Source organism: Calonectris borealis, chromosome 1 (assembly GCF_964195595.1).
Source record: "Calonectris borealis chromosome 1, bCalBor7.hap1.2, whole genome shotgun sequence".
Taxonomy (NCBI): domain Eukaryota; kingdom Metazoa; phylum Chordata; class Aves; order Procellariiformes; family Procellariidae; genus Calonectris; species Calonectris borealis.
The window spans coordinates 216854540-216880492 of record NC_134312.1 but is presented as its reverse complement, the minus strand read 5'-3'; the positions used below and the strand labels follow the sequence as shown (position 1 = coordinate 216880492).

The 25953-nt window shown below is 47.1% G+C and overlaps 1 protein-coding gene across 6 annotated transcripts in view; it reads left to right on the top strand.

Annotated features, from left to right (window-relative positions):
- The window catches only part of MYO7A (myosin VIIA), a 65976-nt gene extending 40437 nt beyond the window's left edge, over positions 1 to 25539 (top strand). For 5 of the 6 annotated variants that reach the window (XM_075140287.1, XM_075140283.1, XM_075140284.1 and 2 more), the window contains 23 exons: positions 744 to 871; positions 2216 to 2342; positions 5997 to 6116; positions 6839 to 7012; positions 8256 to 8483; positions 9781 to 9951; positions 10814 to 10931; positions 11224 to 11350; positions 11462 to 11631; positions 11736 to 11926; positions 12453 to 12577; positions 13390 to 13547; positions 14615 to 14768; positions 14883 to 15038; positions 15453 to 15558; positions 17227 to 17340; positions 17911 to 17998; positions 18541 to 18647; positions 19581 to 19766; positions 20519 to 20635; positions 21741 to 21824; positions 22368 to 22487; positions 23221 to 25539. In XM_075140287.1, the coding sequence (XP_074996388.1) occupies positions 744 to 871; positions 2216 to 2342; positions 5997 to 6116; positions 6839 to 7012; positions 8256 to 8483; positions 9781 to 9951; positions 10814 to 10931; positions 11224 to 11350; positions 11462 to 11631; positions 11736 to 11926; positions 12453 to 12577; positions 13390 to 13547; positions 14615 to 14768; positions 14883 to 15038; positions 15453 to 15558; positions 17227 to 17340; positions 17911 to 17998; positions 18541 to 18647; positions 19581 to 19766; positions 20519 to 20635; positions 21741 to 21824; positions 22368 to 22487; positions 23221 to 23310 (3159 nt within the window). In that variant the 3' untranslated portion in view covers positions 23311 to 25539. The remainder of the gene's footprint in view (positions 1 to 743; positions 872 to 2215; positions 2343 to 5996; positions 6117 to 6838; positions 7013 to 8255; positions 8484 to 9780; positions 9952 to 10813; positions 10932 to 11223; positions 11351 to 11461; positions 11632 to 11735; positions 11927 to 12452; positions 12578 to 13389; positions 13548 to 14614; positions 14769 to 14882; positions 15039 to 15452; positions 15559 to 17226; positions 17341 to 17910; positions 17999 to 18540; positions 18648 to 19580; positions 19767 to 20518; positions 20636 to 21740; positions 21825 to 22367; positions 22488 to 23220) is intronic. The other variant, XM_075140288.1, reaches the window with a different exon arrangement.
- Positions 25540 to 25953: the final 414 nt, after the last annotated feature.

Sequence of the window (25953 nt, the reverse complement as noted above, 5' to 3'; positions counted from 1 at the left end):
GGGAGGGGGATGAGAGCAATGCAAAGACATGGATTCAGTCTTCTTTTACACGCTGCCTTGTCCACTTCCAGAGCAGGCACCATCTCACCTGGCTGTAGCTGCTTGAGAGCATGAAGGTTGCTCTCTAAGACAGTCACCCTCCTTCCCTTTAGGGTCAGTGGGGAGAAATAGGACCCAATCCAGCTTACCCTAATGTGGCTCTGAACGCACTTTAGAAACGCCCGGTTTTCTCCAGTGGCTCTAAATGGAGCCTGGGTTGACCAGCTGAGACAGAGAGCTGGTAGGTGGATAAACGCCATCCCTGTTTTCACAAACAGCACCATGCTTATGTGCTTTGGGCTGCATCATTAGCATGGGGAGCGGGTCCCCATGTTTTAGTAATTTTTTTAATATAACTGAGTGAAAGGGACAGGCCTTCCTTGGCAATAAGCTGGGGTTATTCCAAAGATCCTTGGTGGCTTTTTCCCGGCTGCAGGACCAGCTCAGAGCTGGGATGCAAGGGTACCATTGTAGAAACCAGGGGCAAAGACCAAGCAGGTGGGAGTGTAACTAGACAGGACCGTTTTCAGCTTCACCGGTATGTGATTAAAGCCAAAAAGGCACACCCTCCCATCGCTGATAAAGTGCTAGATTGAAGAACTTCTGAGACCCCTCCTCCTGGGGGAGCACCGCACATTTGGGATGGGGGGGGGGGGACATAGTAACTGGCTGTACTGAAAGAGAGCAATGTGTCTGGTTGGCAGGTGACAAAGAGACTTCACGATGGTGAGTCCACGCTCCAGGGTAATAGCATGCTCGAAGACCGACCCACCTCCAACCTGGAGAAGCTCCATTTCATTATTGGTAATGGCATCCTCAGGCCAGCCTTAAGGTTAGAAATCAAGACGAAGGCATAAACATGCCATTCTTTTCATTCCTTCTTCCTTGAGCTATTCCTGTCCAAATGATTTTTCTACTGTGTGCAGCTTTACAAAGCTCTCATTATATTATTTTTCTCGTTGTGTTGTATAATATGGACTGGGCTGGATCATCTTCCTTACTGTCCATATCAGGCCTGATGGAAAGACCATGCAGAGGGACTCAAACGCTTCTGAAAGTGCTAGTGGCTACTGGATTGGTTTTTTAATGCTCACTCTTGTTGTTCACTACTCTTTGTTTTCTATTTGACCATTTAGATCTCTTTTGTTTGTGTGAATATTTTTAATGGTATACTAATGAAAAACTCAAACTCATTTCAGTTGCTAAATTAAGCATTCAAAAATTGGAAAGTGCCAAATTAAGGCCAACTGCGTATCTTTGGTTTAGCCCATTTGTGTGTGTGTGTGTCTGTTATAAGACAGTCCTTCTTTATGTAGTGTCACGATCTTTCGATCTTTTCGTGACTCACACCTATCTGCTCACTCCAGGAACAAGGGTGGGCATCCTCATCTGATGGCCAGTTTCTCTAATTTTCATTTTATCCTCCCAGTTCACCCTGAAATCTTTAGACTTACTTTTCTGCACAATGTCTGCTCTGAAGGCAGACCTGGTAGTGTCCCATGGGCTTTCCCACAGGGTTTGTCAGTGTAACAGGTTGGCTAACATTTTTGTTGCCTCCCATGTGGATGAGGAAGTACTGTCGTCCCTCATTTTGCATGTAGAGAACTAAGGTTAAAGTCAAAAGTGGCCATTAAATCCCAAATTGAGATACCTGTCAATGTACATGCCTGTTTGGACGCAAGAGCTGGACAAACCTTGACCTGCGCTGGAGCTGATAGTTCCCAACACTTCCACAAAGCAAATTCAGGTGTCTCAAGAGAAACAGCCAGCAAATGAAGACACCCAGCTGATGGCCCTCTGTGAAAGTTAGTTTAGGAGACTCTCTTGGTATTACTGGGAAATCTTTGTCAGAAGCCAGAATAGACTCCATCATCCAGAGGTGGCATTGAGCTTCCTTGAACCTTGAGACTCCCTTTTATTTCCCCCTTCTCTAAGCAGCGTCAGTCCGCATTGGGAAATTTCAGCTGAAGCACAGGGAAGGCTCAGCGGACGTTACAGGACTGGTGATGGGTGGCATTTTAGAGACACTGCAACAATCAGGGTGACCATCATTAGGGCAGTTAAATTAATATCCTTGCGATGCTAAAATGAACTTTTAACTGTCAATCACATGCAGACAGGGTCTGTCTCTCTCTCTGCTCATGTTGAAAACCACCACCTTGTTTTCCTATGGCAGGGACGAAATCTATTGTCAAATCTGCAAGCAGCTGACCCAGAACCCATCCAAAAGCAGCCATGCCAGGGGTTGGATCCTGATGTCCCTCTGCGTGGGATGTTTTGCTCCTTCTGAGAAGTTTGTGAAGGTAACATGTAGATTATATTTGTCTCATGAGTTATCTGCCAATACATTTTCTTTTCCATCCATAGGACCAACTTTTCTCTTGGGTTTCACAGTAGAGTGAATCCTGGTCTTTATCTTTGCCGGGAATGAAAATGACATAAAATTCCTAAGAAACGTGTGTGTGATCCCAGGTTTAATGTCTAAAGTGCATCAGATGAGTCACTCCTGAGAAGTGACTCTCTCTTTCCTGTGACGCTAAAGGGAGCCTAGACAACCAATTCAGATGATGCCTCCTGCACTGTAGATGTGCGAAGACGTGATTAAGTGACTTCTGGCAGGAAACTTGATTGTGGGAGGCTGCAAGTGGAATTTGCACACCCAGAATAGCCCACGTTTCTCCCCTATTTCTCACATGCAAAGGTCTATGCATTCATTCAAGCATCTACTGGCTTTGACAGTATGACCTCAGCCATGTGCTCTAAAAAAATTGAAGCAAGAAATAGCACTACACAGCTAATTATAAATATAACTTAATATAAAAAATTGCATATAGAAAGGGAAGGGTTTAATTTACGTGGAAGTATGTTTGCATAGTTGTTTTCTGCATGCTACAGCTTGCCCCACCATGTGTCATACTGGAAACATCCAACTCTAAAGAGCCACGTGAGAGATGACATGTAATGTATCTCAGAAGCACTGTGGATCAGCAGCACTGAAGTCAGTGGGAGATGCTAAATCTTTTGAAAATCAGATTGTTCTTAAGGATTTTCTTTTTTTCTGGGCAGAGTTTTGTTGCCTAGATTTGAACAGTCTGCCTTCCAAAAGCGTTACACACCTAGACTCTGACAAACACCCACTGGACTGCTCAAGTTAATCCCGTGCCTAAGAGTTTGGCTGGCTCGGGGCAAAGGGCTCAGCGCTGTGTCTTTGCTTTGCCACGATACAAGACATCCTTTGTCCCTCTCAGATCTTTGAATATTGGAGCCTGGACCTGCTCCCAAGCCTGCTGGAGATAAAGATGTTCCATTAATTTCCACAGATCTCAGATCAGGTACTGGGTCCTCAGCACTGAAAGAGCTGAAGCCAAGAATAGAAATCTCTCCTTCATCCCCAGGCCTTGCCAGTACGAAATCTAATAAAGCAGATAAATCACTGGCAAAGTGGCAGAAAATTAAATTATGTCTGGAAATGAGATCTGAGAAAGTATGCCATGGGAGGTTGTGTGGGTTTAAATCTTTAATAGCGGAAGATTATTTTAGGCGAGTGAAGCACTTCTCAGAAATAATTTATGGGTAGCTTTGGAGACTCAGACATAGAATTATAGAATCATAGAAAGGTTTGGGTAGGCAGGGACCTTTAAAGGCCATCTAGTCCAGCCCCCCTGCCATGAGCAGGGACATCTTCCACTAGATCAGGTTGCTCAGAGCCCCATCCAACCTGACCTTGAATGTTTCCAGAGATGGGGCATCTACCACCTCTCTGGGCAACCTGTGCCAGTGCTTCACATGTACCTCTGCCCAAAGTTATGGTCCATGCTGAATACGCGGCAATATTCCCAACAGCCTTGGAGAGGGTTTATACTAATTCTGTCCTTATTCATTGCCCTTTTGCACCTTGGACTGTTGGAGATGATAGGCAGCCTGTGGTGACTGAAGGTCCTGGAGTGTGAGTGCAAACAACAGTTGCAGCAGCCCACACTGCGGTTACCTTTCAAGGACCTGGTCTTGCAAACAGCAACACGCAGGCAGTGGCTTGGGCAACATCTCAGAACTCCTCTGAAGCCACTGTAGTCATCCATGGGGACATCACTGACACCTTCCAGCTTAAAATGTTATGTTTTGAGATAAAGCATTCTCATGATGAAATGTTAACTGTGCCCCTGCACCACATACGTTCCCGTCCAGACTCACTTTTTTGTTTTGTGAAAAACAGAGGAATATTCAAAGTTTGTTAAAGTTCAGTGAACTCTTTTGTTTCGAAGCTGTATTAACCCCGGCCACCTCGTTCTGTGTTGGGAGACAAACTCCATGTCAGTGCCAGACCTTAGTCTCAGACTCTTAATCTATTAGTACCATGTTTTCAGGAGTTAGTAGTCAGCCAAAATCTGATTTACTCTGAGTTCACTGACTACTGCTTTAGCGATGCAATAGCTACATTTGAATGTATGATAGGCACACGTTGGCTATCAGCCAGTTAGCTAGATGATGTTTTGTGAACCTCACGTCTTTTTCAACTGATGCCCTAACTTCTTATTTAGCAGTAATTATCCACCATTTTAATAGAAGGAAAAGCATATAAGGTTAAATATCTCTTAGCATTTCTTTCCTATACTCTTCCATGCAGTAAATGTTGCATCAGACTCCTGGTTACTTTTCTCCTGAAACCTCTAGGAACTAACTTTAATAGCAGCAATATTATGGAAAAAAGATGAGGAATTTCAGGAAACTGTTGTGCCTGGAAGTTGTTCCACAACCTTCAAAAGTGTCAATTAGAACTGAACATTTTGAGAAGGATTTAGCTGATAATGAGGCAGTCTTCAAGATGTTTTCCTGCTCGCAAATATGAAGGTCACGCTTTGGATCCCATTAGACACCTCTATCACATCATATGCTAAGCATGGGTCAAGACACATTAGCATTCCTGTTCTTTGTACCTTTCTTTCAACTAATAATGGGAAGGTTCAGTCACAAGGAAGGAGGAATACAAAAAATATGTAATTACATAGTTCATTATTAACAGCATAATTAAAACTACACTTTTACAGAGCATCAGCTGCTTGCAATCATTTGCAACAGCTCCCATCCATATAACCTGGCTGTATTACCTAGTTATTTCAGAGTATCTCTATAAGTTATGACTGACAGAGATATTTGTTTCTCTACCCATTTTTTATGGACTGACAGTGTTATAGAGCAGTCGGTGTTAGTGAAGAAACAGCTATGTGTTATCATTCAGAGAACTCTTTATCTATCTTGAAGTCTCTCTGAAAAATGTGATTTCCAGAGCTATTAGTCTTAGCTACCGTTTTGGCCAAGATATTTATGTAATATTTTCAAGTGTATTATCTTTCATATTGTGGAAGTCACTGGATTTAATTTTCTCTACAATAATGTGGTTGTATTTTTAACATACGGTGAAATGCTGCAAATTCTGATTTAGGATCTTCTAAAACGCAATTTAAAATCTGACTAAAGAAACATCTGTTTAAGGTAATTATGAAAGATCTTTTGTACTGGCAGCTAAATGTTCTGAGTGGCATTTTCTTACAATTCCCCTGGCTCATTACTTCCATGTCTTTTTCATTCACTCCCATCTTTTTGGCCAACACTCAATAACATTTTATAATACATCTTTAAAATACAGCGATAGAAAGCAGCGGTAGCAATAGCAGGAACAGAAAAGCTGCTGCACTGGCTTCCATCAAAGGTCTGTCTAGGCTGGTATCTTATCTCCACCAAGGCCAGGAATGCACAGTATAAGAACAAGGCAAGGGTGCAGATTGTCCTACTTTCTCTCAGCTTCCAGCAAGGTGATGTAGGAACACCCTGAGCCTGAGCGGTATCACTGCCGTTAGTCTCAGAGGGCTTTTCTCCAATAAAACGTTGCTTTTTAACCTTTGCAAATGCTTGGCCTCTAGAGCCCCTGGTCTAACCAATGTGTTCCCTGCTGCCAACAGTATTTAAGGAACTTTATCAATGGAGGCCCCCCGGGTTACGCTCCCTATTGCGAAGAGAGGCTGAGGCGGACGTTTGCCAACGGGACGAGGACGCAGCCACCCAGCTGGCTGGAGCTGCAGGTACGAGCCCCTCCATCCCCTCCGCAGGCAGCTGGGGCTCAGGGTTTAAGCCTTTCACTATCATGGGAACCATAACTCTGACAGGACAGAAAGTAGGGCGACAAAATGCCTATTACTCTCAAGAATTTTCAGGTATTTCCAAGATATTGCATTCTCTGGGCCTCCTGGCTTTGCTCCAGAGTATGCTGAAGATCAATCCCTTTGGCTACATCAATACTGGTAAATTAATTGTGCTCGAGAGTGCTCTCGGGCATTGAAGCCAGCTGGCACGGAGCAAGCTCCCATGTGTGCTAGGAAACTGTTTTCCAGATGAAGGTGGCTGCAGGCAAAGTGCCTACTGAGAATGGTGCCTGGGACTTGTTGGGGGACAGCCGTAGCTGGAACAGGCACAGTTTGTGCAATAATTGCTCATTTTCTACTAGCATAGACAGCTGTGCTCCAGTGCCCAGGAGCATTCCTGGGCATGCTTGGATTTACCGGATTAAACACTTTGATGACTGAATGTATTAGATGTATTAAATAAAAAATTCCAAGTGCCTCCAGCGGCTGACCGTACATTATCCTGTCGAGAAGTATGTTATGGTAGTATTGAAAAGCAGCCAGGCAGTGGAATCGGGAATTAGAAAATGGTTACCACAGTTGGGTGGAAGAGTATGTGGGTAAATAGTCTCGATGGGATTGAAATACACATGCCTTTATAAAGTTTGACTTTAATCCATTAGGCAACCAAATCCAAGAAACCCATCATGCTGCCTGTCACATTTATGGATGGGACAACAAAAACCCTATTGACCGACTCTGCAACAACTGCTAAAGAGCTCTGTAATTCTTTGGCCGACAAAATCAGCCTGAAGGACCGATTTGGCTTTTCACTTTACATTGCACTTTTTGACAAGGTATGTCATAAATTATGTTCCTGACTAGCCCTATAAAAGACAAGGGAGGTTCTCCTGCCTGTCACATATCTTCCAGCGGGCAAAAGGACCCTGTTCTCTGAGCAAACAACCAGCTTCAAGGTCAGGAGGGAACAGTTCTACAGTGCAGATGCCAGCATGATTTTCACAATAAGAGTAGTCAAACATTGGAGCAGGGTTGTAGAGACACTATGAAATCTCCCTCCTTGGAGATGTTCAGAATTTAACAGCAGAAGGCACAGAGCAACCTGATCAAAGATGGACCTGCTCTGACCAGTGGGCTGGACCAGAAACCTCCAGAAGTGCCTTTCCACCTACGTTATTTTGTGATGCTATGCTCTTACTCTCAGTCAAGCTACTTTAAGTTGAATTTCCAGCGAAAAAAGCAGCCTGGATTTTTATGTAAGGGAGCAACTACATTTCATCAGAAAGCTGATGATTGAAATTAAGCTTCCAAAATGAGCTAAAAAAACGGAACTGCTGTACCTGCATTGGCATTTAACCCAATTTATTTAACCTAAAACCATACATTTTTTAGAAATTCCATAAAAATAAAGGTGAGTGTAAATGAGAAGGGAAAACAGACCTAGGGTAAGACTTCATCAGGTGAGACAACAGCTGATGAAGCCAATGAAACAGAATTATTCCTACAGCTGCTCTGTAAGAGGATGAAGTATGTTCTCACCTCCGCACGTGGCCACCTCTACCCGTGGGTGGAGAAGAAAATGGTTTATACTCTGTCTTCTTGGTCTTTTTCGAGGAAACATTCATCCAGGGGTGTTCACTCTGAGGAGACGTAGTGCTTTAGGACCTTGTGCCAGACCACAGTGAGAAGACAGAGGTGATACATCTTCTGTAACAGGACAGGCTGTTTATTCTGGGTTTGCCTGATGCTTTGCATGGTTGGATCCAAGTCCATGACTTTGCAAGAGGATGTTTCAAAGCACAGTATGAATAAACAAGACTTCATAATGGGACCTTTGGCTTTTCTAATTCACGTTGATGCTCTCTTTTCATTCTGGATGGGAAACTGGCGCTCAAAACAAAAGAGCTCAGCCAGCTATGCTGTAGACCTATTCAATCTTGGCTGGCTAGCAGAGATAGATACTTTGATTTATTTTGATTAGAAAGGAAGTCCGGATGAGTGACTCAGAGATAGATCCCTCTACCTAGAGAGGTCAGCATTTAGTCGGGTGAATGCCACATTTGCCTCTGTCCTGACTAGGTCTCCTCGCTGGGGAGCGGCAATGACCACGTGATGGACGCTGTGTCTCAGTGCGAGCAGTACGCCAAAGAGCAGGGAGCGCAGGAGCGCAACGCGCCGTGGCGGCTCTTCTTCAGGAAGGAGATCTTCACTCCTTGGCACAACCCGACTGAGGACAATGTGGCCACCAATCTCATTTACCAACAGATCGTGCGAGGGGTGAAGTTTGGGGAGTACCGGTGTGATAAGGTAAGTGTCTTCAGCGACTATTGGTCTCACCAGGTTTCATCAAAGGGGATGAGAAATCTTCCTCCCTGAACACCTGCTAGCTTGGGGATTATGGTATTCACCTGGGAAACAGGAGCTACAGGAATCAGATCCTCTTGGCTGGGGAGAGACCAGACACTCCCATGTGCTGCATGAGCACTCTCTCCTGGTGAATTTTGGACGTGAGAGTGAACAGCCACTTCATCCATCAGCCTCAGTTTGGAGGGCCACAAGCACGCTGTAACTAGATCACCAGATCAGGAGTACACAGCAGGATCCTGTTTGGTGAATCCTGCTAAGCCTTAGACGTGAGAGATGCTCTTCAGGATACCCAGACCTCTGCCATGCAATACAAACCCAATAATGCTGCCATATGCTGAAGGGACATTGGCAGCAGAAACCAATGCCTCTAGAGTCTGTGGGAGCTTACAGAACAATTCCGGTGTCACTGAAACGAGCATCTCAGGAGACATCAAAATCTCTGACAATGTCCATCACAATTTGTTTTGCTTGTGTTTCAAATCACCTGGGTGTCAAATTGAAGATATTTCTCTTCCCCAACACCTAATCATTCTCCTGTGGTCTGGTAGAGTCCAGTCACCTTGGGAACTAAATCATCTTTTCCCATCTATATTGCGTTAACTGCGGCTCTTTTATCCCGTCAGAAGTCCTGCCCTTTCTTCCTCCCCTTCTCTTGCTCCTGGTCTCCTTGTGCTATTATCATCCCAGTAGCTCTATTATTTCACCCCAAAGTGCTTGGAACATAGCTGCACCGAAGGACATTTTACAGTTCTGCATTATGCACAGATGCTTCAGTTGCTGGGCTTCTCAAGTATGAGAAATGATGGATACGTGCAGTTTTCAATCATTAAACTCTGTCTACCGTAGCAAAACCACCCACTGCTGACTGCAGGCATCAGAAACAGACTGAGCTGCAAGGAAAGACTGGGACAAACATGTTTTTACGGTTGGACTTGATGATCTTAAAGGTCTTTTCCAACCTAAATAATCCTATGATTCTATGTTCACACACAGTACAGGGTTGCATGGTGCTGGTCACTGAACACGTTAAGGCTTAATCCTAGCTTTTAGTGGTCAATCTCCTGAACTTCAGATGTGCAAAAAGCACTGGTCAAGTTCTGCTCAAAGGAAGCATCCCCACACCAATCTGAAGCAGCAGTACATCCAGCCTCCAGAAAGAGCTCCTTGAGTGATGGAGGATGGATGTTGAGGTGATGGCCTGGTAACAGCATTAACTTGGCTTGTTTGGCTCCCACAGGAAGAAGATCTGGCAGAACTGGCTTCCCAGCAGTACTATGTGGACTACGGGTCAGAGATGGTACTGGAAAGGCTGCTGAATCTAATTCCATCCTACATCCCGGACAGAGAGATCACAGCTTCGAAAACAGTGGAAAAATGGGCTCAGCTCATCATAGCTGCACATAAAAAGGTGGGGACAATAATCACCTGGCAAGGACCAAGGTGTGCTTCAGTAGCTTCGTGTTCCTTTTAAACACACATCAGATATCATAGGTCAGTCTTAGCCTGGCCTGAAGCTAAATCAAAGAGAAAGGGCAGGTTTTGTAGGTATTCATCTTTACCACTGGTTTTGAAGCAAGATCTGACAGAAGAAGACAACCTGCAGAGATTCATTTTGCTGTGAGAAGCAAAATGCCACCTCTGGGGTCTCATTCCCAGTACACAGGATTGTGGTGTTATCGGTTGTATTACAGGGGCAGTTCACGTCTCCAGGCAATGTCAGGACCTTATTGTGCCAGGCATTGTATAAAACTTCCCTGTAAGACCCCTCCATGTGTGTTAGGAGTCTCACCTCCCATTCCTGTCAATAGAGACCCAGGGATGTAATTCATTTGGATCTTGCAGGTCCTCCATCAGCCTGTCAGCTACATACAGAAGTCTCCGGTATCTGAGGATGTCCTAAATAAAGCTAGATGTCTGTGCTTAAGGGCTATTGAGTGTCTGTTTCCAGCTAAAGGACTGTCAAGCTGAAAGGTAGACACCTACCTTAGGGAAACCCAAAGTTAGCTGAGATGAATGCCACCTAGACTGGTCACTCTAGATACTTGCCCAGCCTTCTCAGAGTTGAATTATTCCCTGAAGTGGGAACCAAAATTTTGCCAGGACTTTGTCTAACCTATCACTTGTTCCTGTAGGACTTTGGCCCTTAGCCTCATTGAGAACTAAATTAAGTTCCAAGATCTTCAGATGACACGAATTGGTTTTGTTTTGCTCTCTTCCTGGCTATAATGGGGTTTGTGCTTCATGTTGGTTGCAATTTGCTTTGTCTCTAGGGAATTTATACTCAGAAGAGGGCAGATCCCAAAAAAGTCAAGGAAGAGGTAGTGGATTTTGCACGTTTCAAGTGGCCTTTGCTGTTTTCTCGGTTTTACGAAGCCTTCAAATTCTCAGGTGAGTCAGTAGAGCCCATCCCTGGAGCAGAGGATGCTCCAAAGCAAAAGGAAGGAGAGATACGGACTCCACAGACATGAAGACTTAACGGACCATCTAGCTGGTCTTTTTTAGAGACGTTACTTTTTGGTGCATCCTGATTAGCAATGGCTTAAGCTATGAGTTTGCCACTATTTTTCTTACTAAAAATGACACTGAGTTTTTTGATCATTGCATCCTCCTTTGAAATGCACACATTTTCTATATCCTAAGACCCTTCATGAACTGATTGTATGTATTGTCTTCAATCCAGGGCCAAGCCTGCCTAAAAATGATGTGATTGTAGCTGTCAACTGGACAGGGGTGTACTTTGTGGATGAACAGGAGCAGGTTCTCTTAGAGCTCTCTTTCCCAGAAATCACGGCTGTGTCAAGCAGCAGGTAAGGAGGAATAGACTTAGCTGGTGACCTCACCCTAAACCAGTCTTTTTCCAGGCTTCACCTCCTGATGCCATTATCTTTCCTGTTTATGTCTCCTATATGTCTTTCCAGAGGGGGAAAGCTGCAAGGGCAGAGTTTCACTTTGGCCACCATTAAAGGTGATGAATACACTTTCACCTCCAACAATGCAGAAGATATCCGGGACCTGGTGGTGACCTTCCTTGAAGGACTAAGGAAAAGATCCAAGTATGTGGTCACTCTCCAAGATAACCCAAACCCTGGTAAGTAAATGGCCCAGCCCAGTGGCAAACATACAGATAGATTAATTACTCCAAAGGGATTTGGAAAAAAAAAAAAATCAAACTAATGGTTGTTCTTTTTGCAGTGGGAGAAGAATCTGGGTTCCTCAGCTTCCTCAAAGGAGACCTCATAGTTCTGGACCAGGACACGGGAGAACATGTGATGAACTCAGGGTGGGCTAACGGGTTCAATGAACGGACCAAGCAGAGAGGGGACTTCCCAACTGATTCCGTCTACGTCTTGCCTACAGTCACCATGCCCCCGCTGGAGATTGTGGTAAGTTGTCTTACAGTATGGCACGACTTGATACAAAGCCCGAGGAGGTCAAAGCCTTTCTGAAGAGCTTAGATCTGGCCAGACACTCCCTGACAATAAGGTGGGTACCAGAGTGGCTGAGAGGTGACAAGTTGTTCAAGGCAGAAGTGATCTCGGCCTTTTCTCTGGTCTTTGAACACCACAAGCTTGTGACTTGGAATAGCCATGAATCCTGCTGCATCCCTCTAGCTGGCCTGATTACTTGTAGGTGTATTGGGGGTTGGTGGGCACATTCACATATGGAGCTGTAGGACTGAAAGCACATTATCTTCATTAGGAAATGATCCACACTATGGAAACATTTGTTTGCATTAGTGACAGAGAAATGACAATTGCACTTTCTTATTGACCCTTAACTGGAATTAATGGGTTATTCTTACTCACTCACTGTTCTTCTTTTCATTTCATATCTGCTTCCTCTCTCTGAATACCTCATATATATATTATATCAAATATACCAGGTGACAGAGACCTTTTCATCCCACAGGCACTGGTCACGATGACCCCTGATCAACGACAAGATGTTATCAGAACCTCTCAGCTGGCAATTTCAGACAGTGAAGAGAGGGTGAAACCATACACCTTGGAGGAATTTTCCTATGATTATTTTAGGTGATTTTTTAAACCATCTTCAAAAATTATAGGAGTAGGAATACTTCTCCAGGTAGCTTGGGAATCGGGAAATTTTTGGCTACTGGAAAAGACTCTAAATGTCCCTTTGTGTGACTTTGTACAACTGCAACCTCCAGTTTAGGTCATGGCATTTGAGCTGTAGGATTTCCACAGACAGGGTTTTGTGAAGGATGTCTTCAGATTGGCTCAGCACAGGTGTAAGAGTGTGAAATTTAGTGTTATGTGGGAGGCTGTGCTTAGTGGTCTGATATTTCTTTTCTGTGATCGCATACATAGCCTCAGACCATATTGGCAGCAGCTGAATTAAGTGTGGACATTTTCATCTCAGCTCCAAAGATTTCAGTGTGCACCACTGCTGACCAGACTGATCCCAAAACTCCCGCTCCTGTTCAGATGGACTGGCAATCCAAACAGGCAGACCAGATCCTCTGGGATGTCTTCACCCTGGTAGGCTTGTTCTGCTAGGCAATATTCTTTCAGCGTTGCTGACCTGACCATCCATTGCTATCATCCTTCCTCTTGTGGTTTTTTTGGGGGTAGAGAAGGTTGTTTTGGTGTCAGTACTTGGGTAGGGTCCGTAAGGGACTTTTCTGAGCCCTAGGAAAGTACAAATGGTTCTCTTTGGGCAGAACTGGAGCTGGATACTTGCTAAACTGTGAATTTTCATTTGGTGCAAGAGTTCATTAGCCAGGTGCTGTGAACAACCTTCCCAGGTGAAACACTGGCCGCAAGCTGTCCCTTTTACCTTTGTAACCTTTCCACCTTTCCTCTCGCCTTGCCTTTGCCACCAGACCACCTCCCAAGCACACCCTGAGCCGGGTCATGATCACCAAGAGCCGCGGGAAGGACAAGCTGTGGTGTTACACCCGTGAGCCCATCAAACAGCCGTTGCTGAAGAAGATCCTGGGCAGCGAGGAGCTGTCCCAAGAAGCCTGCATGGCCTTCATCGATATCCTTTCACTGTCTGGGGAAGCCCTTTTCCTTTTGCTGTGGTCTGATTCAGAAAACTGTGGCCTGTTCTCATGCAGAATAGTTGCAATATGGCATGATGGTGAAGGCTGTCATTTGGTTTATGTTACTGCAGCTCCACCAGATGAAAATCTGGTCTTCTACACTGGTACCTGTGTGAGCGATCAGGTAACACATGGTCACACGCAGCTTTCTTAGGTCTACACATCCTGACCCCAAAGCAATTAGAATCATAGAATCATAGAATCATAGAATCATTAAGGTTGGAAAAGACCTGTAAGATCATCGAGTCCAACCATCAACCCAACACCACCATGCCCACTAAACCATGTCCCTAAGCGCCTCATCTACACGTCTTTTAAATACTTCCAGGGATGGGGACTCAACTTCCCTGGGCAGCCTGTTCCAAGGCTTGACAACCCTTTCTGTGAAGACATTTCTCCTAATGTTCAATCTAAACCTCCCCTGGCGCAACTTGAGGCCATTTCCTCTTGTCCTATCGCTTGTTACTTGGGAGAAGAGACCAACACCCACCTCGCTACAACCTCCTTTCAGGTAGTTGTAGAGCGCGATGAGGTCTCCCCTCAGCCTCCTCTTCTCCAGACTAAACACCCCCAGTTCCCTCAGCCGCTCCTCATCAGACTTGTGCTCCAGGCCCTTCACCAGCTTCGTTGTCCTTCTCTGGACACGCTCCAGCACCTCCATGTCCTTCTTGTCGTGAGGGGCCCAAAACTGAACACAGGATTCGAGGTGCGGCCTCACCAGTGCCGAGTACAGGGGCACGATCACCTCCCTGCTCCTGCTGGCCACACTATTTCTGATACAGGCCAGGACACCAATTCTTTCAACCTGAGATGATGCGTGATAAAAGCAGAGAGCTCGCTGGATATCTCCTAAAGAAATTTAAAGCCTTTACCATACACTGTGCCCGCTCCACCAAAGTGCAACCACTTCTGTAGTCATGTGTAGCATGTCTTTAATCACATCATCAACAGAAGGGCTTCTCCAAACATCCCGGTTAGCTGATCCTTGACTCCTGCCTCCCACCAGTGCTGAAGTATATGGGTGACTACCCATCCAAAAGGACCCGCTCAGTCAATGAGCTGACAGACCAAATATTTGAAGGTGCCTTGAAAGCCGAACCCCTGAAGGATGAAATCTACTGCCAGACCCTCAAGCAGCTCACGGACAACCACATCAAGTAAGAATCATTCGTTCTCCTTGGCCCAAATGCAGTAGCCTGTGTTGGACAAAGCAGATCTGAAGTGTCCGTGCCATGAATGATTTTCTTCCTCCTGGATCTTCCCTTGTGTAGGTACAGTGAAGAGAAAGGCTGGGAGCTGTTGTGGTTGTGTACAGGCCTTTTCCCTCCAAGTAACATCCTCCTGCCCCATGTCCAGAGGTTCCTGCAGTCCCGGAAACATCACCCCTTGGCGGCGGACTGCATCCAGAGACTCCAGAAAGCCTTGAGGTACGGCCCCAAAAGACCTCCTAGTCCTGACTGTGCCACAGCATCCAAAAATGCATGAGAAAATACAAGTCGGAGATTTTGGGGTGGGGGACAGTGAAAGCTCACAGCTTCTCCCTGCATTCAACCAAGCTGAACGAAAGGGACATCGGGTGGAAAACATCACTGGTAAACTGTCTGGGGAAAAATAGAGATTAATTAAGTCGACTTTGTCCTGCCAGCTCCACTTAAGTCACCTACAACCTAAGTAAATACACATTACCCATTACAATTTTTCTTTCTTCTCTTTAGTGGGGGGGAACCTGGTATTAAGAAAGTAGCCGAAGTTACTTATAAAAGAATATGTATACAAATGGAATATTTAAACAAAGGGTTCTTGCTCTGATGCTGCGGCACTTGCCACCTCCTGTTTTGCAGGAATGGATCCAGAAAGTACCCGCCTCATCTGGTAGAAGTGGAAGCCATTCAACACAAAACCACCCAAATTTTCCACAAGGTTTACTTCCCTGATGACACCGATGAGGTAAACGGGGGAGAAGGAAATTCTTCTTTTTTGTCAGGATGGAAGTCAATTTTCGTATGAAAATCTCAGAAGAGGCTAATATTGATTCTGATTCAGAAAAACTCAGCCTTCCCAGAAGATTCTGGACAAGAGCAGTGTGAGGAAAACCCATCCTTATCTACCCTGACCAGCTCAGGGGTTTGATTTACTGCAATTCAAGATGTGGGTGCTGTGCTGGTGTTCACTGGAGGCTTTATAGTATGACCCCAGAAAGAAGGAAACTGGGTGGGTTCACCTCAGTTCACTCTCAGTGGTTCACAAGCCTTGGATATCAGTTATCTGCAGCTTAGACCGACAGATATCGTCCACCCAACTATACCCAGCAGGGTACCATGATGAGGCTCCCTGGGGACTGGGCAGACTATGGCAAGCAGGTAACTGAAACCTTCTGACCTGAGGTGACACAGAAATTGTACCTGCACTCAGGAACCTCTCATTAAGCATCTTACACGCTAATAAGGCAGCTAGTTATATTGATGCCAGAGCAGATACGCACGTCCTTGCAGATACTGCTGTCTCATGCTACTGATTAGTCTTCCCGTGAAGCTCGCATCTCTCTCTCCCCTCGTCCCCTTGGGGACAACTAAATTCCAAGTGGGTTTATGTGTAAAGCAGCGCACACCCATGGAAGGAAAAGGATGATTCCTCTCCAGGAGCTGTGCGTGCCCTTGTTTATCTGTAATGGAGAGTTGAGAGAACTGCTGGGATTTCTCATCACTTTAAGTATTTCTTCTGTGACCATCAATAAGCATGACGCTGCTTTATACACATGCATCTGTGTGAGAGCCGGTAGAAGCAGGCGGTGGGGACTTCTGCACTTGGATGGGTTTGCTGTGAACCTTTTGGCCGTGGCAGTCACACAGGTGGGACTGGCAAAGAAGCATCACCCCGGTACAACATGCATCTGCACCAAAGGGCTGCTGAACACCAGCAGCACTGAGCTCCAGGCTGGTCTCTCATGGGATATGGAATATAGGCCCTGGTGGTTTGGTGGTTCAGGCTAACACAGTCATACGTGTGGTGGTCAGAAGCTTAAATTCCTTAAACTGCTATGAACTGAATCTCTTTAAGTGGGTAGAGCAAAACTGAGGCGATGTAAATGCTGAGCACAGCTCAAAAGGCAAAACAGGGGCTTGGACCTGCATGCAGGTAGGACAGTCCTTTAGATATCCCATCCACATGTAAAGAGGGAGTCATCTCCACTCTCTTCAGCTATCCAGAAGTCAGGCATTTGGTCTAAGCCAGGCATCTGACCTCCTCATCGTCAGGAGAGACAGTTGGGACAAATCAGCCTGGAGGTATCTCTCTCCCTCTCCCCCTGCTAGAGGAATAGCTCTGAGACCTAGCGGTTAGATCAGAAAAATCCCTTACGTTGCCTGGGGAGCCCTGGATAAGCCAGCACAGGATATAGACAGACCATCACAAAGCACAACGGTGCAGCAGTAACATGGCTGAGCTTCTGCAGACATCCCTTCCCATGCCCAGAGCCATAGTTCACAATGTCACTGGTTTAACTGGTGGTGGGCACCTAAATCCCTTCATGTGTCTGAGCCTAGAGTTCCTCAAAGAGAGCATAAAGTGGAAACTAACCTTGAGGTAGCAGTGGTGAGGATCTTCTTTTCTTTGTAGGCATTTGAGGTGGAGTCCAGCACGAAAGCCAAGGACTTCTGCCAGAACATCTCCAACAGGCTGCTCCTAAAGTCCTCTGAGGGCTTCAGCCTCTTCGTCAAAATCTCCGACAAGGTGAGTGACCCACCCAGAGGCTGGGGTAGCCCCGAGACACTCGGGGTGACCCACCTGCCAGTGGGTACACATTGGTGGAGCCAGAGCTCCCTGCACCCTCACAGGTGAGATGCAATTCTCTACAAGCAGCGTGGTGTTTCTAAGTCAGATCCAACCTGCCACAGGAGGAGATTTGCAGTCCCACAGCCCTGACTTACAGCAATCATCCCAAAGGGCTTAAAACACAGACGGGCAAAGCTCTCCCAGCCTGTTGCTGAATCAGGTTTATAAGAAAGGACTAAGTAAGAAAAGTGTGCAGCTTAGAGCTGCCTCAGGCCACTGGAGATAGTCATCGTGAAGGGAAATGAATTGCTCCGGTGAAACAGGAAGCTCCAAGAAGGAGTAATGGGTGAAATTAGAGACAGAGCCTGCAGCAAGGTGCTGGCAGCGGCTTTCTCACGTCAGCAGTTTGTAACACATCAGTGTAACCGGGACAAAGCAGTGAGCGACAACTACAGGAGATGGGGCAATGGCCAACTCTGGCCTCTTGCCGCTTGCTCGGCCTTTGTAACCATGTGCTGTGTCCCCCAGGTCATCAGTGTGCCCGAGGGAGATTTCTTCTTTGACTTTGTGAGACACCTGACGGACTGGATAAAGAAAGCAAGACCGGCAAAAGATGGTAACAGTGACTTTTCTCCATCATGGGTCACACAGAGCCCTCCTAGAACTCTCCAGCCCTTTCAAACAAGATTGACCACACAGTCTGCCCCATCTGCTGGGGTTCTGCTGTCTGCACCAGCCCTGGGGACAGCACCTGGGAGGTGATCTGTCCAGGAGCAGCAAGACCTCTGCTCCAGGGCTAGACCTGGCCCCTACGAGGAGCATCTGCTGGGCAGTTCTCCAGGGCTGGCCCCTGGGAAAGTTTCAGCGGTGGGATTCATCTCACCTCACTGCCTCCAGGGTGCAAGTCCTGCATTAGGCATGAGCGCTACCACTGAAGTACAGGCGGGCAAATGAACCCAGACACTCTTTCCACTTTATTAAAGCTTTGCAAGAGAAAGATGTGGTTTCCTCTGCAAGGTCAGAGCCCATTTGGCCTTGCGAGTGCCCCTGTCCCTGCAAGTTGTGATGGCACATGGGCACCGCTGGCTTGCAGGGACACCGATTGCCAGCTGATGCTCACAGCATTGCACATATCTGCTGCCTGCTTCCTTTGCACAGGTATAGTGCCTTCCCTCACCTACCAAGTGTTCTTCATGAAAAAGCTGTGGACCAATACAACGCCTGGAAAGGACTCGATGGCAGACTCAATCTTCCACTATTACCAGGTACTCCGGGAGCCTGCAATAGCAGTGGAGACTTGGGAGGAATTAAGAATAGGTTAGAAAGACTTTGCATCTTGCAAAGTCCATCTGCAGATGGACAAAGTCTTGCATTAAATAGGAAGAACTCTTGCCTTAAATAGAGCACTACAAAGAGCGCTGTTGAGTTGCACGGCAAGGAGCAACCTTCATGCACTTTAGGGTGACCAGCTCAGCTGGGATTTGGGCCAGCTGCTCTTGGGTGGACAGCAAGAAAGAGGAGGGAGTGTGTCCTGCTGGCAGCCTCAGCAGGGAGGCTGAATTCAGAAGCATCCTGAGGGTTTCCAGCCACCTCCATTCGCGGAGATGAGCTGTGCCAGTCCTAGCAGTCAGGTAAGAAGTTGCAGTTCTTCTGCTCTTGTTTCTTCTGGGATGGAAGAGACACCTTAATGTCCCAAAGCTCTCTCTCATGCACACATACACTCGCTATGTTCTGGCCTGGATAAAGTGGTTATCCCAGTATGACTGTGTCCCTTAATGCTTGAGTTAGTTAGTCACTTGACACATTTTCAGACACATTTGGTAAAGAGGGAATAGATTTTTAAAATTGCAAAAAAAGCAGAAAACCCATTCAATTCCAAGTGGCCACTACTAGGGGTGGATTTCCTGGGATAAGGGAGGGTGAACAAGACTGTAGGTTCACACACTTGACAGCTAACACAGGGACCTCCCTGTTCCACCTAAGAGAGGACTGGTTTAGACCAGAGAGGATCTTTAAACATCCAGTGTGGTCTCAGCTGAGCAGCTGCCTCTCCAGCACGCTTAGCACAATTGCTACGAGTGTTCCCAGGGCAGAGCATCTTAGCCAGGGGCTGGAGACCTCCACAAACTCCATTTAACATATGAAGATGAAGTTCTGTGGCATCCCCTCTATCTCTGAATTGTTCTTCCCCCATGCAGGAGTTACCAAAGTACCTGCGCGGCTACCACAAGTGCACACGGGAAGAGGTCCTGCAGCTGGCGGCTCTCATCTACCGGGTGAAGTTTGAGGATGACAAGTCCTATTTCCCCAGCATCCCCAAGCTCCTGAAGGAGCTGGTGCCTCAGGACCTCGTCCGGCAGCTCTCTCCAGATGATTGGAAAAGGGTAAAACAGCAGCTTGAGTCACATGCCAGGCCTGGCTGGGGGAAGCCCAGCCTCTCGGCTGACTTGTCTGATGTTCAACGTTGAAGTGGGGCTGCCAGAATGAGTGGCCCATGTTCCTCTTGAGCCTTAGCAGAGCTGCAGTCTGCCCAACATCACCAAGAGGAGGAATTGTACATGCGTGTTCATACACGCGTCTCTTGCAGTGGGTTTTGTTTGTGGCTGTAGTGGTGGATGCAGCACCATACGGACACAAGCTGGGAGACGGTCTCACGTAAAGGTCTGTTGTTTGAGGCAGACTACTGAGAAGAGGGGTAATTCTCTCCGCTTTACACAGGGAGAGCTGTGGCACAGGTACAGACAGGTCTAGAGCCGTAAAATAACACAGGTGTCTCTGCCAAGAAATAGTTTTAGAAGTCCTTTCTGTCTCCTGGGATTTGAACTCAGCCATATGCCTAACCAGTGAGCTATCAGCTTCTCTGGGTTGAAGGTCTCTCAGTCTCCTCTGCTGCATAAATTGCAGGATCAAAACTTATAATCCCTTTAATGGAGTCACCAGCACAGCTCATCTAAAGAAAGAAGGACCTGGCTTGGTTCTAGGTCCTGCTCCAGTGACCAGCCAGCACTTTTGTGAAGTGTCCATTGGAGCAGAGACTAGAACCGACCATGTTTGTGGGATTGATGCTCCTTCCCTGCAAACATCTCTGGTGCTAGGTTGTGCAAACCCTCCAGCTCTGTTGTGTTCTCTGTTGCAGTCCATCGTGGCATACTACAATAAGCACGCAGGCAAAACAAGAGAAGAAGCCAAGCTTGCCTTCCTAAAGATTATCTTCAAGTGGCCTACATTTGGATCAGCATTCTTCGAAGTGAAGGTACCTGTTTGGGGGTTCTCTGGAAGCTTTGAGCCAAGGTCAGGAGCCCCATATCACAGAGAGGTTCCAGGTATGCAGGGTTGTCCCAGTGTCTGGGCCAGAGTAGGACAACCTTGATGAAGCAGGGAAAGAGTGTGAGACTCTCCATCAGTAAAGGGCCGATACCCTCATTTATTGCTGCCCTGCGTCTTTACACAGACAGGGGAACTGTAGAGCTTCAGCGTATCTTAGTCATCGGGTCTATACTCGTAGCTGTGCTGCTGAAGAGCCAGGAGCCATTCTCTGTTTTGCCAAGGCAAAGGGGAACGTGCACGCACCACGAACCAAATCCAGACGACCCACCACAGACCAGGTTCCCATCAAAGACAGTAGAGGCCAGTAGTCACGAAGTCTGTCCAAGTACTCCGGACACCTTATTGCAACTCCCTCTTCTCAATGACCACACAGTGAGCCTGGGCTGGAGACCAGTTGCTGAAATTACTCATCAGTTCCTTGAACTTGAGCACCCCATTTTCTGTCATGTCCATCTCAGATGGCATAAGGGATCTGATTATATCCTGTGATTTTTCCACCAAAATTGACTTGGTGGCTAAGAAATCTGTGGCAGGGCCGGGAGCTGAGCCCCCATCCCCTGTGCCCTACCTCATCAATGGAACAAATTGAAGGTCCTCATTGTACAGGGCTGGGAAAAGGGTTTACCAGCAAGAACAAAACTGAATGTAAAGATCAGAAGGGGACAGAGCAGTGTAGTCTTGGCCTGGAGGTCCACAGCAGCAGGCATGAGGAGGAGCAGAGGGACTGGAGGGGATAGGAGATGTCTGGGGTTTGCCAGCCTGTCACAGCTCTTCCTTGCCAATGGCAAGGAACTTAAAGCTGTCAGCAACTCACCCACTGGTTATCATGCATTTAGGACATCTGTACTTAACTAGACAGCCCTGACTACTGCTGATACCTTAATGAGTTCTATGTTTATCTTTGAAGGATAAACTGGATAGCAGTTAATGGGCCACCAAGTGCTGGCAGGAGAAGACAGGGAGAGAGGAAATAGGAGGGGGTCTGACATTGCATGACACATCCCCTAACCAGTTCATCTCATCTCCAACAGCAAACTACAGAGCCAAATTATCCAGAAATCCTTCTAATTGCCATCAATAAGCATGGAGTCAGCCTCATCGATCCCAAAACCAAGGTAAGCAAAACTGAGGTCTTTACCAGATGCTCCTGAGCCCACTCCCCAACCCCTCACAGAGGTCATCCCAACGAGCGCGTTGTTCAGAACTTCAGGACTTCTCATTAAACCTAGTTAGAAAGGCTGGATAGCCAGAAAAGTTTCTGCAGGCAGAAATTCACTGTTGCACAGAGCCAGCCCAGCCTTTTTCAACAGGAGATGGATGGGGAGCATCAACTTTTAGGGCCCTGTAACTGGAGGATACACACACTCCTTCCTTAATCCTTTCAGAGACATTAGGACAGGAGCTGGAGAAATGACCTCCTACTAGTTATTCCCACCAGCCGCATGGTCTTTCTAGTATGGCAGTCCTCCACAAGCACTGGAGGATCCAGAGTTTTGCATCTCACTGCCATTCCCATGAGGCCGTGGTACAGTTCTCATCTCAGTAGACATCCTTGGTCTGCTTTGATGGAAAGTGAACAAGGACACGAGAGGTCCCCACAGCCCTTCCTGAAAGTTGAAGCTCTCACGTGTTGAGTGTCAGTCTTGTGTTCCCACCAGGACATTCTCATCACTCACCCCTTCACCAAGATCTCCAACTGGAGCAGTGGCAACACGTACTTCCACATAACCATTGGCAACCTGGTCAGAGGAAGCAAGCTGCTCTGCGAGACCTCCCTGGTAAGGAATGTTAAAGATTATTGGGCACAGTTAAATCAAATCCTGTCTTTGGCAGGCAAAATTAAATGCTTCCAGCAAACTGTGTCTAAGGGATTCTCTGGGCTGAAAGTGGTCTTTTAGAAGAGCCCCCGATGTGTTCTTTCCTTCTGGATTTCCCATGGCTCTGCTGAACGCATCAAGGCTCTCACTTGGTCCATCATCCAACTTACGAGCAAGCCTGAGATGCTTGGGATGTTGCCATCTCAGGAGCATGAGGCACTGCTCCCTGTCACTGGACTGAAAAGCATATTAAAGCAGATGTGGCCTCAGGGGCTACTCTTGAGCTCTTTTACCAAGATCCTTTGCCCAGCTGGTCCCTAGTAAAAGTCACAGCAGCAAACCTCCTCCTAGACTATCTTAAACCCAAAGCATGAAGGATAAAAATTCCTGCTGGATTAATTGTTATTAATTTGAGGCATTCAGGATTTTGTTGGCCATTTGAAAATCCAGGTCCCATCCAAAGCTCCCTACGTCCTTAGCCTCAACAGCATCCTTGGACAGTGAGTTCCTCCATCTCAACACTGCAAATTATGTTTGGACTGTGTTCCTTGTGGTGCTGTCATTTCACCTAAGGAGAATGGTGAAACAGGTCAAAATGTACCTGAAAACTTGAAACAACAACTGGTAGCCAATGCATTCAGGAGGCACGAGCCAGAGACTGTAAACTGGCAGGTAACACCTTCTCTCTCCTCAGGGGTACAAGATGGATGATCTTTTGACCTCGTACATCAGCCAGATGCTAACAGCCATGAGCAAACAGAGGAGTGCAAAGGCTAGCAAGTGAACTGCAAGAAGCCACTGGCAGGTGGCCATGGGGCTAATTCAGCAGCTGAGGCCTGTGGGATACCCGTGCAGCTGGGGGAGAACCTTTGCCTCCCAGATGTGGAAGATGAGCCGAACACCATCAGGGAGTTCGCTGGACTCTGACCTTGAGGGCTCAAATCCCACCTCCCCTTCCAGCGAAGACGACTATCTCTGACCTCCCGTTCTCCTTCCCCACCCTGCACCCCGACTCCATCTTACACCTCAAAGATTTCCAGGGGACACCACCACTCCCAGACAGCGACTGGGCAAAGGAGGTTTGCCTGAACCCAACGGTTGGCATCGCAAAGGCTCTGGGAAGAGGATTTGTGTGTGTGTTTGTGTGTGTGGCTTGGTTTGGTTTGGTTTGGTTTTTTTCTTAAGTAAGAGAGAGCTATCGGGATGCTAACAGCTTTTGGTGAGGTTATGGGCATTTCAGGTTTGAAGAGGAGTAACAGAGCCCCGACCCAGCTGGAAAGCTCTCCAATGAACACTGCAGGGCTTGTTTTTTGACATTGTGTTTTGACGTTGCGTTCTTAAGAAGGACAGAAAGAAAAAGCAGGCTGGGAGGAGCACATTTTAACCAGGAATCAGAATAAACAACTACTGATCGAACAGGCTAGAGTACTAAAGTGCTCTCCGTGCAATGCTGGAAATATTTAAAGAACAAATTTTAAAGTTTTGTTTCTTCTTCTATTTATTTTTTAAAATATTAAAAAGGAAAAAAAAAAAAATCCTGCATTTCGTGCTGGTATCTGGACACTGACTCGGGGTTGAGGGCGACCTGCAGGACAATCCCTCGCCCAGGGATTCCCCCAGAGCCATGATTGCCGGAGGCTGAGTAAGGCACATCTTTGCCAACTTCCAGGCTCAGCTGGAAGTGAAGCTTGGAAGACGAATTATCTCTTTTTGCCCCCTGTGTCCAGGCAAATTAACCCTGGGAGGATCTTCACTGCAAGCTTCAATATGGATGTAGGGGTTTTGAAGTCCCCACGCTTGGAAGACTGAGGCCAAGCCCGCGTTGAGCTGTGATTCAAACATGGGCTTGGCCATCAGGGTTGGAAACAGCTAATGATTTTATTGTGCTTTTGTGTGTGTTGCTGTATAAAACAGCTCTTTACGAGTCCCAGCTGGACCTGAACCACTCACAGCGAGGGCAGGCCCTTGATTTCAGTGGGCTTTTCTCCATCTCTGTTTGGCTGTACTGATCTGCTGGCTGGTTGTCCCATCTTCCACCCGATGCCACGCAGTTCGGACCAGCCTGCTTTGGAGCAGAGGTGGGACCTGCCAGCAGAGAGGAGGCTGAAGCCATGTTGTGTCTGGGGAGATGCAGGGGAAGGAGCCTGGGGTGCCTTTCCAAAATCCAGGCTTCAAAGGAACACGTGCCTGGGTATGTGGCAACAGGAGGGGTAAGAATTGTCCACCAAAACCTGCTGCTGGTGTCTCTAACACTGAGTGGATCTCAGTAGATGTGGGAGACCTCTCTTGGTCCTGTGCATTGGGCTGAGTTTGGCTGCTTTCATAAAAGTCCATATTGTAGGGTGTTGCGTGTTGTTCTGTTAAGCTCAGATGGGCTTGGTTGCCCAACACCGTGGCATGCCAGGCATGGACCTGCCTACCGGACCTCGAGGACCGTGACACCTGACTGGGATGCAGCAGTGACTTTGGACCTTGGTTGCTCCACCAAAGTGAATGAGATGCTGCATGGAGACATCCACCAGCCAGACAAGGCTGCTAGGAGATCCCCTTCCTCCACCGCCTCCCCCACTCAAGGCACTCTGGTGATGGGAGCAGAGCCAGCCAAGCTTGCACTGGGAGCCGAGCTGCCTTCTCACCATCCATCTCTGATGCTTCTCTCCCCTCCCTAGCTGCCATGATCCAGGGATCCCACCCATCCTTAGACACATGCCCATCATCCCCACCACCACCACCGCTTTTGTGAGTCTCCAGCCATCCCTGCCTCCCACAGCACGCTCAGTAGACGATGCAGCATAGCAATGTTTTCCAGCGCTGTCCTGGGCCAGCTTTCCCCCTCCACCACCCTCGTTCCTCCACTCACAGCTCTGTCAGCCTCCCATGCGCCCCACCGTTTTGGGGGGTGCCAGGACTCTGTGTGCGTGTGCCTGTGTGTCATATGTATTAGTGTTTGCTGGCCTCTTTGTATTCACACCGAGCGATGTAACATGAAAAACATATGTCCAAGCAAAATACTCTAATTAAAAAGCATCAAGTGGTTTGTGGGAGGCTGTTCTGCACTGCGCGGTTGTGGTGGTGTCTCCATAGGGAAGGGTGGGCTTAGGGCTTCCAGGTCCTCACTGGGGACAAGACTTCTCCTTGCAGAGTGGGACTCCTGGTGAGTGTATCCAGCAGTGGGGAGCAAATCATCAGCGTGCCAGGACTGGAAATTAAGTGAAATATTTTCTTTTTGGGTAAAAAACACTGGAACCTGGGGAGTCTCCATTGCTCGTCCTCTAAGACAAGGGCTCGTTCCTCCATGAAGGTCGGTTTTGAGCTGAATCACTGGATGTAGGAAGTACTGGGTGAAAAGTTTGTGTGTGGGAGTCAGACTACCAGCCACGTGCCTAATGGCGTTGCCAGATGCTGCTAGCTGTGAAGCAGCAAAAAT